At 41.0% G+C, this 14,763-nt stretch overlaps 1 protein-coding gene across 3 annotated transcripts in view; it reads left to right on the top strand.

Annotated features, from left to right (window-relative positions):
- Window positions 1–14,763, top strand: part of LOC116669980 (immunoglobulin-like domain-containing receptor 2) — a 22,295-nt gene that overhangs the window by 4,482 nt on the left and 3,050 nt on the right. Inside the window, exons 2-7 of one of the 3 annotated variants that reach the window (XM_032500193.1) lie at window positions 1,390–1,776; window positions 7,157–7,276; window positions 10,537–10,593; window positions 13,163–13,309; window positions 13,444–13,611; window positions 13,999–14,127. In XM_032500193.1, the coding sequence (XP_032356084.1) occupies window positions 1,390–1,776; window positions 7,157–7,276; window positions 10,537–10,593; window positions 13,163–13,309; window positions 13,444–13,611; window positions 13,999–14,127 (1,008 nt within the window). The remainder of the gene's footprint in view (window positions 1–1,389; window positions 1,777–7,156; window positions 7,277–10,536; window positions 10,594–13,162; window positions 13,310–13,443; window positions 13,612–13,998; window positions 14,128–14,763) is intronic. The other 2 variants (XM_032500273.1, XM_032500363.1) reach the window with 2 other exon arrangements.

Genomic DNA, 14,763 nt, shown 5'->3' with positions numbered 1-14,763 from the left:
AATTTTGATCAAAATAATCGTGATTATCATTTTGGCCATAATCGTGCAGCCCTACTCCACATATCTGAAACAAACTTCCAGAAAACTGCAGATCCGCTGCTACTCTCAGTTCTTTTAATTCAAGACAGAAGACCTTTCTTTTTGATGTTGTCTTTCTTTAAATGGCTGTTCATTTCTTTAACGTTTAATTTATTATACTGCTCTGTAACTTTTTATTCTTGTGTTTTAATTGTTTTTAACTGTTTTTGTGTGAAGCACTTTGAATTGCCCTGTTGCTGAAATGTGCTATACAAATAAAGCTGCCTTGCCTTGCCATGCCTAGGTTCACTCTTAGTAACAGAAAGAAAACAAAAGTTGTTCAACAGGCCTGGTCTGGATTAAGTGAAGCCCCCCCCCCCCCTTAATCCACCACCTCATCCCTGTTCAGTGGTCCAGTTCAGTCACACCTCCCACTGCGTAGCCTAAGAAACACTCACACACACAAACACAGCAGCAGCAGCATGCACAGATGTTTTCTGGGTGTGTGTGTTTTTCTCACATGGTCATCTCTCTGGCGGGTGTTGCTTTTGAACCGCTGAGCTTGAGCTCCTGGTCATCATGTGACCCAGAGTCAACTCAGCTCACGGTCAAATTTCACAGAGCAGAAGCAACTCAAACAGTCTCAACAACACAGCCTTGTTTTCTTACACTTATCATTTCAAACTGTATGATGATTCATTTCATTCCCACTAAAAGTAAAATAAAAAAACATGCAAGTATTTCTAGTTAGTGTTTATTCTGACATACTTCAACTATACTGAATCTGATTTTTGAAGAGAGAGGCCATGATTTCCATGACACAATGACGGTAGTGTGTGATTTGTATTTTTAAAGTGAGCAAACGGGAACAGATGTCTCCCTAAACCTCGACTCAGCATCTGAATCATTGTGTGTTGCTGTCTGCTGTGGTAGTCCTTAAATCCCCTTTATTACACATACCCAGTTATTATTAAAATCTGGTTTGGTTGCCAGACCTGTGTGTTTATGTAAGCCCCACAAATTGATACCATTAAAAGTATGCTGCATAATGGATATACAGACAACTATCACTGGAGTACTTTGATACTGAACAAAACTTGAAAATGTGATAATTCACAGGCAAGTTCTGGAGTTATAAGAAAGGTTTTTTACATGTATTTTACTGTATATCTAATCGGATTTTATGAATTTTTTTGCAATAGACAAACAAGATGTCTGTATATTGAGATCTGGCTCATGACTCTGCCAAGGAGAGCGATTATTGACGCAAATAGAACATAATGAATGCAATGATTATCTAGACAAACTTGTTTCAACCTTTTCTTCTTTCACTCTTTATTGATCCTTCATTATCTCCTTACTCTCCCACAGATGTCCTCCTTCCCCGTTGCTCGGGGGTTCATGTGTTTGTGAGAGATGAGAAGAGGTATGCTGTGCTGTTCCAGTCGGTGGTTCTGCCGTGTCAGTACAACAGCGTGTCCACCCAGGTCCCCGTGGTGCAATGGGTCTACAAGTCCTACTGTCAGGACCGCACGCGGGATTCATTCAACTTCCCAGACAGCATGAGTGGAGGCCAGGGAGGAGGGGGGCTAACGAGTGGAACCAGAGGAACCGGCCGAGGGTATGAGGCGGGGATGACCGCAAGCTACCTTGACTGCTCTGACAGCAGCCGGACGGTCCGAACTGTGGCTTCCATGTCTGGTTCCTCAATCACACTGTCAGAGTACTACAAGAACAGAGACATCTCCATCATCAACAGTAAGTCTTATAATAATAATTTATTCGTTATTAATCCTGTTGTTGTCATTACACAAATGACAAACAGGCCTGAATTACACACACATGCTCAGTACCTGGAGAGATGTCAGAGTTAGGGGGCTGCGCATGAAGAGGCGCCTGAGCATTTAGGGGTTCGGTGTTTTGCTCAAGAACACCTTGGCAGTGCCCAGGAGGTGAACTGACACCCAGCTACCAGTCCACTAGCATACTTTGGGAACCCTCCGGTTCCCAACCCAGCTCCCTACTGGCTGAGCTACTGCCCACCATTCTCCATACACCATACTTCTGTAGTGCTGCCTGCACCTCTGGTCCGGTTTCTCTGATTTCCATGCTGAAAACGATCTTAAGTCTTTTTTGTTTTGTTCTTCAGCTATGTAGCCAGGCCGTCACATTACTTGTGCTATAGGATGAATTTTAACTCACCAGCTATAGATGGATTTTCAGCTCATCTGCTTGCAGGTTAAAAGGTGGAGTGGTGGAGAATTATTGAAGCTAAATACTGTTGACATGTGATGGCTGAAACAGCCATACAGATATGATCAGTTTTTCCTTGAGTGTATCACAATGTGCTTCACAGAAGCAAAATAATGTAGTGAAATACACAATAGATAAAAACAACAAAGAAAAGACACAAGTTATTAAAGACATAACATATATAAATACAGAGCAGCACACTATGGAAGCAACTCTGCATTTTTTGGTTCTATTTTTTGGGATGTCCAGTTTACTTTAAAGAAAAAGCAGCCTTTGTGGTTATTTTGTAACGTAATGATCCAAAATAGTGTTTTTATTTCTTCTACAGCCAAGTCTGGCAGGTATTATCGAAAGCCATATATCTGAGCATTGGCCCATTCTTCACTCAGATTCCTGATTAAATGCCTAACGTGAAGTCAGAGAGATTCTGCACACATGCAGGGGAGGGTGAGAGACAGAGGTGGCTTAACTGAAACCTTTTAGACTTTTTTTTAGAACAATCAGGTTACATAACAAAAACTAAAATAATAAGTGCATACCAACTAGTGACAGTTGTTTTCCAGTTCTACAGTTTGGCATGAGAAGACAAGAGCTAGGTGTTACATGTTAGAGAAGGGGAGGTTTGTTTTCAGAGAAAAAGGAAGGCAAAAAGCAACGTCTGCCCAGTCAGAAATCACTAATTAACCGCATGTGTGAAGCCTCATGTGTTAAAAGTAGAAACTGCCCAAAATGCTCATTGCACAGTAAAGGGTTTGTCAAATGTATCTTGATAATAATCATAAAATGGAGTTACCCTTTCATACTTAATTTAAGAATTTACTGTAGATTATAAAACAGAAATTTGTACAAATGTTTTATATATAAGATTTTCTGAAACTACAATCTCAGACATACATACGGTGCGTTTTAGAATAGATTTTAAGATTTTATTGTTTGTTTTTAAAGCTTTAAACGGTCTCGCCCCAGAGTATTTGTCTGAAATTTTAACTGTGCAGGAACACAACCGGTCATTGCGGTCCTCAAATCAGTTGGTTTTAGAAGTCCCGAGGTCCAAGCAGTTGGTGCCCCAAGACTCTGGAACAACTTACCCCCTGATATACGTACTGTTACAGATGTCACTCTTTTCAGGTCCAAACTCAAAACATATCTGTTCAGTCTTGCTTTTAATACGTAGCAATGGTGTGACAATTTCATTCTTTTGTTTCTTTGTAACTCTTTCTATTGTATGTTGTGATTTTATTTATTTTGTTAAGCACTTTGGATACCTGCTGGTAGTTGTAAAGTGCTATATAAATACATTTTGATTGATTGATTGATACTGGTATTGACACATACAGTATATTGGCTGATATGTAACACAGAAAAAAAACACCTGAAAATATAGTTTGCAGTCATTTTAAAATCTGTGTCACCATTACATGTTTTGCCTACCAGTTACCAATAGCATGTTTATTTTTTCAAATTCTCAGTACATTTTTCAAACTCTCAAATATCAATATCATTATTGGCCTCAGAAACTCAGTATTGGCAGCTCTCTGTGTTTCCTGTGTCAGCACAGAGGGGTGCTCCCCCACATGGCCATGATTATATTAACTATTGCAATAATCTGTTGTTAAATGCTTACAAAATCTTGAGTTAATATTAATAGTTTATCTTTTAGAGCCCCACTTCTCATGAAGTCTCCGAAATTACAATGTTCTGAATATTAATGGGTGCTTCCTGCAGTCATGAATGATTGTGAATGTTTTAAGCATTGATGACATGTAACATAATCTGACTATTAGCTCAAGTAACTAAAAGTAGATGTATCATACTATTACGCAGTGTAAGGCAGTGGTATGAAAAAATAGTGCACTAGTTTACAACAAATTAACCACAGCAATTAATGCTAATGCCCTTGTCCTCAGTTCTACATTCCCTTACTGTTGTGTGTGTGTGTGTGTGTGTGTGTGTGTGTGTGTGTGTGTGTGTGTGTGTGTGTGTGTGTGTGTGTGTGTGTGTGTGTGTGTGTGTGTGTGTGTGTGTGTGTGTGTGTGTGTGTGTGTGTGTGTGTGTGTGTGTGTGTGTGTGTGTGTGTGTGTGTGTGTGTGTGTGTGTGTGTGTGTGTGTGTGTGTGTGTGTGTGTGTGTGTGTGTGTGTGTGTGTGCGCGTGCGTGCTTGGTGAAGACAGAGAGGTAGCCCTGTTTGCAGGCCTCAGATTTATGGAGCTCTAACTCTGGTTGAAGAATCGACCTTCTCTTCACCAGCCAGAAACACAGACAAAAGAAATGGTTTTCATGCTGTCCTCTCATTCATCCTGACCTCTCACTCCTTCCCTCTGATGTACATCAATGTCCTGCTTTTATTTTCCTCTCTCCACATCCCACCATCCACACAACTCATTTCTCTCAGTGTAGGGCTTTTCTTTCACTTTGTCTATTCTTATTTTCTGTCCCACTCCACCTCCTGTCCTGAAACAGGTCAGCGCAGCAATGTTGTAAATGGACAAGAAAGTAAAAAGTTTAACAATGTTGCCTTTAGAGACGCCCAGTGATCCACACTCATGCAATCCTATTCAGGGTCACATCGAGGCTGGAGTCTGTTCCAGCATGCACTGGACAGGGGCTGTTCTGTTAATCACGTGGCTAACACAGACAAACCAACACTCTGACCTGCGCTTCTGGCCCTTTAAAAGTTGGCAGTCCATCTGATATGCATGTGGACAGAGTGTGTGTAATAAACAGTATAAAATTGTATGTTGAATTGAGTGGAGGTGTTACTGTGTTAAAGGAGAGACAGGTCACACTGGTGTGGTCTGGTCAGCCTGTCTCTCCTCCCCCTTCCTTAGCTGACAGGAAAAGGAAGTGAATTATACAACCTGTTTCCTGTCTGCTGTATTTACATGTCCGACCACCTTACAATAGAGTCAGTGGCCCAGTATTGCCTTTTGTGTTGGATTCTTGGACCAAACTATATTGGAATTGTTTTTATGGCCTATTCAGTCTTATGAAGTGGCACTTTGTTGGAATATTTGCTTCAATAATTAGAAAAACATAAATAATAAGTGCTATTTGCATTAACCTGAGCTATCATATCAGTATCAGAATACTTCCTACCTCAGGGAAATTATTTAGTTGCAGTTGCTCACAGTCACATTTAAGTTAAAATAACAGTAAGAAAAAAGCCATTTAATAAGTGTATACAGTAAATGAGTAACATATCCACAATTAGACATAAGTAAAAAGTTAAGTAGAAGTAAGTAATTAGGTATAGAATGAATACAAGTAGCAGTGGTGAATAAATAAATAACATTTTTGTTTATTTGGCTGACAACTATTTCAGTAATTATTGTACATAATTGTCCAACAATATTGTGATACGGGGGTGCGTGCTGTAAGACCAGTTTTATCTCTAAGCATGTGACACTCACAGGGAGGAGTTATATAGTTAGATGGCCAAAGGCAGGAACAACCTCCTGTGGCTCTCTTTGGTGCATCGTGGGTGTCTGAGTCTGTCGCTGTCATTTAAATGCCCTCTGTAAATAGACGCTATTACATGCTGCCGCTGGTAGGGGCTGTAAATTACAACTTGAACTACTTTCACTTAACTATGGTGCCGTAAAGTCTAGACTCCGTGATTTGTGGAACGTTTGCCTTTAACAGAGCAACAGTAATAACCTAATATACCCTCATTACTTTGTCAACATCTGTTTTATCTAAAAAGATACATTTATTTCAAATTTATTGTTGCAAAATGTGATTGTCAAGAAGACAACGTGAACAACACATGTAAAATAAAAGATCGCTACTTGGCTTCTGTGTATCAATAAAGTATTGCCACTGAAAATATTGCGATACTATGCTGTATTGCTTTTTTCCCCGTTAGCGTGTGTCTGACAGGGTGGGGGGCGTGGCATCACTATGGTGGCTTCATCACGATGGACGACCAGTGTATTGTGGAATCGGTGGGAGGAGATGTCCAGGACTTTGAACAGCATCCTCCTCTCTGACACTGACTTTAAGGAGTCTGGCTCCACACCAACAACATCACTAGCCTTCTGTATTAGTTTGTTGAGTCTGTTGGTGTCAGCCACTCTGCCCCAGCATGCAACAGCATACAAGACAGCACTAGCCACCACACACTCATAAAGCATCCTCAGCATCTTCTGACAGATGTCGAAAGACCTTAGCCTCCTCAAAAAATAGAGGCGACTCTGGTCTCTCCTGTAAAGTACTTTAAGTAGCAGGTTTGTGGGAAGCATTTTTATTGTTTGGGTTTGTGTGTTTTTCTGAGTTGGGGGTGAAAGAACTTGACTGGTCTACACAGATCCCTATCCTCACTCACATCCAACACCTTTGGGAGGAACAGGACCTCTGGCTGCAAGCCAGACCTTATACCTCACTAATAAATCCCTGCAGCCAGGCTCCAAAACCTTGTAGAAAATCTTCTCAGAAGAGTGGAGGCTATGCTGGCAGTATAATAATTAACAACTTTAAATCATGATGACATTTTCATTTCTTTTCACCCCCAGCAGCTTGAAATGACATTATTATTTTTAGGATCACAGAGGAATACTAATGGGCAGTTTTTTTTTAAGGACCTTTTTTTTGTTACATTACGTGTAAGACGGACTAAATAAGTTTGAAACGTTAGATGTACGTAGGACCTAACAAAGGACAGACAGTGAGGCATTGTGCGTCACAAATACATACATGTTTAAACAGGGTTTTCCTATTTAATCTAAATTCTTTCAAATCTTTTAGTTAACCAATGCATGTTGCTACAACCTGAAAATGAGTAAACATAGTAAGTAGAATTTTTGCCAAAGATGCTCAGACAATTTAAATGTTTCAAATGATGTAGGAGGATTTTGTCATTTTTAACCTCTTCCCTCTTTCTCATGCAGAGGCAGACCTGCGCATAGGAGAGGTCCAGTGGGGAGACAGTGGAGTTTACATCTGTAAAGTGGTTATATCTGATGATTTAGAGGGACAGAATGAAGCCTCTGTGGAGCTGCTGGTTCTTGGTAAGCTGCCACTACTTTCCTAACAAGACTATTTTTTATTGTTTATTTACTATACTGTAAAGGATTTTAGTTCTGAAATTAAAAAGATAAGCCTAGGCTTGTTCACACTTACACAACCTTCTCCGGGAATATCGCCTCTACTGTATGTCTCATTGACATCCATTAAAGCTCAAGTTGGTGTGAGCTCTGCCAGATTCATCATTGTGGAACTTTAAACCTGCAAACTTACACGATATACCATCTGAAACAATGGCTTATTGAGTCATAGATTCTAGCGGTGTCCCATCACCTTGTTTCATAGATGTGATTAAACTGGCAGACCACACGTTGCAGTACCTCTGAGCAACCGTGTACATATGTAATTAATCGTAGAAACAAAATGAATTTTTCTACTCTACGAGCTGCTGTTACATAACACGGCCTTTATAAGCTGACCTATACTGGTAGCACAATACAAGCTCATTATTAAGGAGCTGATTTACAACTAGCAGTGGCACTTCTTCTGTAGTTTTGCCTAATCTGTAACCAAAGCAACTGCATTAACTCATACTCTATATTACTACAAGAAGGATTTGAAACTTAGTCGCTGCAGCATATTTCGCTTGTCAAATCGCTTGAGTCTTTGAAATGCCATTTTGTGTGTGTGTGTGTGTGTGTGTGTGTGTGTGTGTGTGTGTGTGTGGTGTGAGGGGGGGGGGGGGGGGGGGGGTGTGTGTGTGTGTGTGTGTGTGTGTGTGTGTGTGTGTGTGTGTGTGTGTGTGTAAAGCCTGCGTGTCCCATGTGTTTTTGAGTATCTGCAATGTGTTGGGCCTTTACAGTGACAGTGTACTTGTCCGTGATCAGTTACAAATATTGCCATAGCAACTGCTGAGAAGCTATGTGGCTCTTGGTGCTCTAATTCACTCTGAGGCTGAACTTTTGTTTGGTTGGCACTCAGAGACTTATGTGTATGCACAAAAGACATGCACATACACACAGAAGTACTGGCCGCTTTGCAAAGACTTGAGTGAATAGTGAATCTGGTTAAATGTACTGCCCTGGTACGATATGTCAGCCATATATATATATATATATAAATATATATATAATGCTACGGGCAAATGAAGATGGCATGATTTTCCTGTATGAGTTGCCCTTTGCAGTCTGTAACCTGGCATAAGAGACCCTGATTATACAACAGTGAAAAAAGTTGTATTTTCAAGTCTGCGTGTAGCTAATATGGCATGTGAGTCACTTGTGTTTCCATAACAACAGTTGGGGCCTCTGTAAATGGATGAGGCTGAGGTGGGCCTTTTGTCTTTCTTGCGTAAATAACTGCACAGCAAAGAAGAGAGGGAAGATTTAATGACGGGTAGGAGGGACAGCAGAGCACAATGATACAAAAGATGGAGGGGAGACGCCATGTGACTGATCAACTTAGAATTCAGTTGCTGGTGAAAAAAAACACACAAAGAATTCATCTTACCTCTGTTCTCCCTTGGTATGGTTTTAGTGTGGTGTGTGTGTGTGTGTGTGTGTGTGTGGTGTGTGTGGTGTGTGTGTGTGTGGTGTGTGGTGTGTGGTGTTGTGTGTGTGTGTGTGTGTGTGTGTGTTGTGGTGTGTGTGTGTGTGTGTGTGTGGTGTGTGTGGTGTGTGTGTGTGTGTGTGTGTGTGTGTGTGTGTGTGTGTGTGTGTGTGTGTGTGTGTGTGTGGTGTGTTGTGTGTACTCTTTTTTTTTTTTAGTATCCGCCCTCTCTGTAGAGCTCTACCACCATATAGGCTGACCTTCTCTTTACAGTTATTTTCCATAGGAGGAGTTTCAAAATATTTGAAAGTAAGTCTCAGGTGAATCACCGGCCTGTAGGCAAATTCACGTGTGAGTGGGACCGCCGCAAGTAAGCTGCCTTACTTTTTTTAGCGGAATGGAGAAAGAACACATGACAACAAAAAATAACAGAAAGAGGAGCCTTAAATGCACATAATGCAAATTCCAGCGGCTAGTTATTTGAATTAATGTGGTGATTCAGCGGCTTCTCAATGAACTTAATAGGGTTCTTTCTGTTTTCACATTCAGCAAAGAACACGTTTAGACTTCCAGAAAGATACAAAGTGAGGTATGTGTAGCACTGTCAGTCAGATGCAGGCCAAGATAGTCCAGCCCGCTGTCTGTTTCTCCAGCCCTTCAATTTCTGGCACTCAACGCTCCTCCTCTCTGCCATAAACACACTATCAACAGTAAAACCCTAGTATCTGCTGAGCTCACATCACGCTCACCTACTAGCTTTTTCACTTCTCACAAAGCTTCAACTTGCATGCTCACATGGAGACACGCACCCAGACAAAACACACTTGTTACACTCATCCCTCTTACTGTATCTATAATGTAAATGTTTCATTCAGACACCCGCTGACCTTGTGTGGAGTCCCTTAGATCTGTTTTTAAAGAGGACATTTTGAAGCGTAAGCCAAAACACTAGCAAGATACCAGGATCAACAATTGATAGGCGGTGATGGTTCTCCTTTCTAAGTAATCTGTCTTTCCCTCCACCAACATTTCTTTTGCTGCAGTTAAAGGAATATCAACAATGTATATTTTCAGAATATTGACAGAAAAGTGCAGGAACGTGTTTCAGCATGAGGAAAGAACACATTTAACTGCACGTAGGTGACAGCAACTTTTCTTGAATTAATCAGCAGGGTGTTTTGTTAAATTGGAGAGAGCTTATTATCAGGGGAAAAAATTGACTTGTGGTGCTCCAGGGCTCTTCCCCGGGCTACTTCTCTCTTTACTGGATAGATAACCGAGAGACAAAGACAAATAAACAGTTTTCAGAAACAAAATGTTTCTCTGCGGTCGGTTTTCCTTGCTCTGGACGTGAAGAATGTTCCCACATTTGACATTTGATTACTCACAGCTTCTGCCTAACATGTCACGAGAATGATCCACGTTCCAGTCTGTCTTCTTACCAGACCGATGACCTCACAGCTTTTGATATCAGGAATCAGATGATCAACCTGCTTGTCAGTTGCTCTGATATGGAGACTGTCAGGAACAGGACCAGATTGCCCTTTGGTGCATGCTGCTGTTGAGCTGCCAACTCTTTTTTTAATCTGTTTATCTTTCCCTGTATCGCTCTCTGTCTGTTCTGTCTTGCTTCTTTCATCATGCATGCTGCTGCTGCTGCAACAACTTTCTTTGAATCAATCATTAATATCAACCCCGTTCCCTCTCCTCTCCTCTCCTCCTCTCCTGTTGTCACCTGTGCTCTGTCTCTCTGCAGGTTTCTCAAGTGTGCCTGAAGATCTTCTGCCAGACTTTGATATGAAGATTATGCCAGGTAGGGGCATAATGTATTCTCCCCCTCACCTGGTTCCTTCCATTCATACTAATCCTACTCACCGCTCAACAATGCATGTAGGAACCATTTGGGAGGTGGTTGGGAGAATTCCTTGAGAGTGGATTTTTGCACACAATAAAAGAAATTTAGAATAAGACTGTGCACTTTAAGCTTGATCTGATCTAATCAAGACAGACAACCAAGATGACTTTTTCCACCATGTTTCTAAACCTTTCCCCTCTCGTATGAGTAAGTAATGCAACCGGTCTGATTCAGCTATAATAAGGTTTTGACAGAGTTGAGTTGAGAGGCGTTTTTATCCTACACCCTTTAGATAAGAGCTCACTCCCATTACGTTGAGCCGTGCTGGAAAACAGCTATTATGGTCATTACAGTTATTTATGGTTGTGGTTAGCATGTCATCCCACATCGTTTGGACACTACCCAGTAAAAAAACACAGTGATCAAGAGGGAGTAGGGTTTGTTTATGCCACATCAAATTCCTGCAATACACAGTTAATTACCGCCGGATTTGTGGGGAGGTGATAAATGAGTAGATGAATTTTGTGGATGTAGCTCCCAAAATGACATGGTATGAATCACTCAGCTAGTATGGTTACTGCAAGCTTATCTCTGGTGTTCGTGTTGCATTAGTATGTGTTGTTATCCACATCAACTCCCACTCTGCTCTGAAATGTCTAAAATGTGCTGTTGGCTCCAGTTGTGTGTGTGTGCGCGTGTGTGTGTGTGTGTGTGTGTGCGTGTATACGGGTCATAATGAGATCACATTACAAGCTAATTTGTTGTCAAAGCCAGATCTTTAGTATCGTACAGAGCAGCGTAAACTGTCCATTTCCTTCCTGTAGCAAAATCTGGTTTCCTGTGTGTGTTTTTAGAGCAACAAGGTTGTCCTTGGTTTTACATTGTTAAGATTTCCTTATCTGCCCTCTCCTTGCCTTTCCTTTGCTTTGCTTTGTCCCTGTAGACAGATACATGTTGTCTATCTGTTGTACTTGCTGTATCACTCACTTCAGCTCTAATACTCGGTGTAAAACCATCTTATTTCTTTAGTTCTGACTCATTCGGATTAAGATCGAATTTGTTCTGATTTGTTACGTCCCAAGAAAAACATTTACTTTCATGGAAACAGGCTAAGGAAATTAAAAACTCCACATGATAGAATACACATTTTTCAACACTTCAGCCTTCTCTTGCTTAGCTGATGTGTCAAAGCTCTACAGGAATCATTCCTCACTGTGTTATGTCTCATCCCAACATCCAGTACATGAAATTGAGGAAGAAATTATACCATTTTATCGGTGCTTCAAGCAACTTACATGCACAACACACAAAAGGAAAATCAAAACATTCAAGAAAACATTTTTACTTCCTAATTAACTGTTGCTCTATGTCAAGTCCACAGCCTTTCAACAGTTCATTGGTTGTCAGAATTTTAATTAAGTCACTTTTTAATCAATTACCTAATCCCGTGTGTGTGTGTGTGTGTGTGTGTGTGTGTGTGTGTGTGTCGGGTGTGGGTGTGTGTGTGTGTGTGTGTGTGTGTGTGTGTGTGTGTGTGTGTGTGTGCGTGTGTGTGTGTGTGTGTGTGTGTGTGTGTGTGTGTGTGTGTGTGTGTGTGTGTGTGTGTGTGTGGTGTGTGTGTGTGTATTTCAACAACATACTACTTCATGCCCATTTTTGTAACTATGTATTGGTTCTTTATTTGTGTTCAATGTATTGGGGCCATTGAGTTCATCAACAGGGTATTCAAACATCCAACAATTTCAGTATATATTTTGGCATTTTTAAGTTTTACTTTAAATGTAAACATGGGACATTCTCAAATAGGGTTAAAACAGTATACAGTATTGAGTTACACTCCGTGTAAACATGGAGGCCACTGTACAAGGGAAAGCGGTAAAAGACTTCTAAAAGAAATTAAATTAACATTATAATTATTTTTTTTTTTTAAAGGTTACTTTTGGGTCTTTACCCCTTTACCAGACTGACAGTGGCTAGACAGGAAGGTGGGAGAAAGATGGGGGATGACCGCAGGGGGATTGAGGTACCACTGTATTTGTAAAAAAAAAAAAAAAAAAAAAAAAAAAAAAAAATAGTAATGCCTTTTGTTGCTCTAGAGGGAGCGTGTAAAATCTGATAAATTGAGTCAAGTGATGTCACAAGGGTCAGCTGAAAACTCCACGTTTAAAAATGAAAACAATCTGGAGGAGTGGAGTAGGAAAGACCTTACCTGTCCTCTGTAGCCGTTACTTCAGTTCTGCTTAAGGCCAGCGGCTCGAGGCTACATTAGCGGCTATTGGCATGACAGACAAATCTCTGACCATACTGTCAGCGGCAGAGTTGCATTGTGGGTCATGTAGAAGCCAAGCGAGAGAAAAAGACGATATCTCTGGTTCTGCTGCATCAATTTTGATGTCTAAAGCAAACAGCGATTTTAGTGTAGTAGAGTGATTACTCAGTGATCCGATCAAATTAAACCGTTTCTTTCTAAGTTAACATGTGTTGGTACTTGTCTAAATGCAGGATTCTGTGTTGTGTGTACTTTCAGAGTGGGTGTTTGTGTCGGCGGTGGCACTGGGCAGTGTCTTATTCCTGCTGTTGGTTGGGGTTTGTTGGTGCCAGTGTTGTCCTCACTCCTGCTGCTGCTACGTCAGCTGCTGGTGCTGTCCCGACACATGCTGCTGCCCAAGACACCGTGAGCATGAACACACACACACACACAGACACACACAGACACACACTGACACACAGACACACTGACTGACTGACTGACTATTGAAAATGTGTTTTTTTGGAAAGTCTGAATGGGATTGTGTTTTGCTTTTGTAGTTTATGAGGCAGGTAAGGGTATAAAGACGGGCACCTCCACCCCTCAGTCACCTGCCTACCCTCCATACTTCGTCACTGGGGTGCCGACGATGGTTCCCATCGCACCCCCATCTCTGGTGGACAAGATGTCTTCCCTCCCCCCTTCAGATGGTAGCATACTCACGGCAGGTAAGGTCTTACTCTTTTTCAAGCAAGTGAATCTGTGTTTTTAGAATTGCTAACCATATCAATGTTGTTATTTTCTTAATATACTTGTCCGCAGAGTTTGTTCTGCTCATGGAAAAAAACGTCTTTTTAATATTGCATTTGCTGGGAAAAGTTCTATAAGAGAGGTGTTTTCAACTATTTTATTTTGGGAATGCTGTAAATTGATGTGCGTGTTCTCATGTGCATGCATGTCACCTATTTCATTCTGCAATTTTGGCCAGAAACAATGACAATAAGGTAGTAAAAATAGAAAATGAGAAAAAGCACCACTAAGGTTCTCAATCCAGAATGAACAAACTCACAAAGACAAAACTTTTCCGTGCTGATGGGTCAAGTGTGTATCTACAGTGCCAATGCATGCTGTAGGGGTTCCCTACCGCGTGGCTTCACCTCAGGATCAGGACTCTCTCAGGGTGCTACAGTATGTAGAGAAACAACTGGCTCACTTCAACCCTTCCAGGTCAATCAGCCACCAGTGTAAGCTCCATAAACCCATCCTGTGGGTTTACTCTCTGATAAATGCTGTCCACATCTTCTATTGCATGTTGATGCACTCAATAGACCACGCATGCTGCACTATTCTGTTGATAGTTTCTATTTTGGCTTTTTATCCTTATAAGCATGTCTTGGCTTGCCTCTCTGCACAAGCATTCTGTGTATTTATTTTCCTGTAGTTTAGATGTGCATAGTAGCAGCTGTGCATGCCTACTCACCTGAAATAATGTGTTTTTAAGATTTCCTCTCCAACAATTGATGTAATCGCTTACAGACATCGACTCTGACTTCCTTCTTCTGTAGTCTTTGTTATAACTGTTTCTCTTAAATTCTCTGCTTCCTTAAAGTGCTCATATTATGCTCATTTTCAAGTTCATAATTGTATTTTGAAGTTATATCAGAATAGGTTTACATGGTTTACTTTAAAAACAAACAAAAAAAACCCAGCATATTTTTGTTGTACTGCACATTACTGCAGCTCCTCTTTTCACCCTGTGTGTTGAGCTGTAGCTACAGAGTGAGGCACTTCTGTTACAGCTTTGTTGAGAGTCACATGCGTAAGTAGCTTGGTAAGGACTACTGGCCAGTCAGAAGCAGAGTATGAGGGCGTGCTATGCT

Source organism: Etheostoma spectabile, chromosome 1 (genome assembly GCF_008692095.1).
Source record: "Etheostoma spectabile isolate EspeVRDwgs_2016 chromosome 1, UIUC_Espe_1.0, whole genome shotgun sequence".
Taxonomy (NCBI): domain Eukaryota; kingdom Metazoa; phylum Chordata; class Actinopteri; order Perciformes; family Percidae; genus Etheostoma; species Etheostoma spectabile.
Note: the sequence above shows the minus strand (reverse complement) of the source record. Positions and strands in the feature narration are given on the sequence as shown.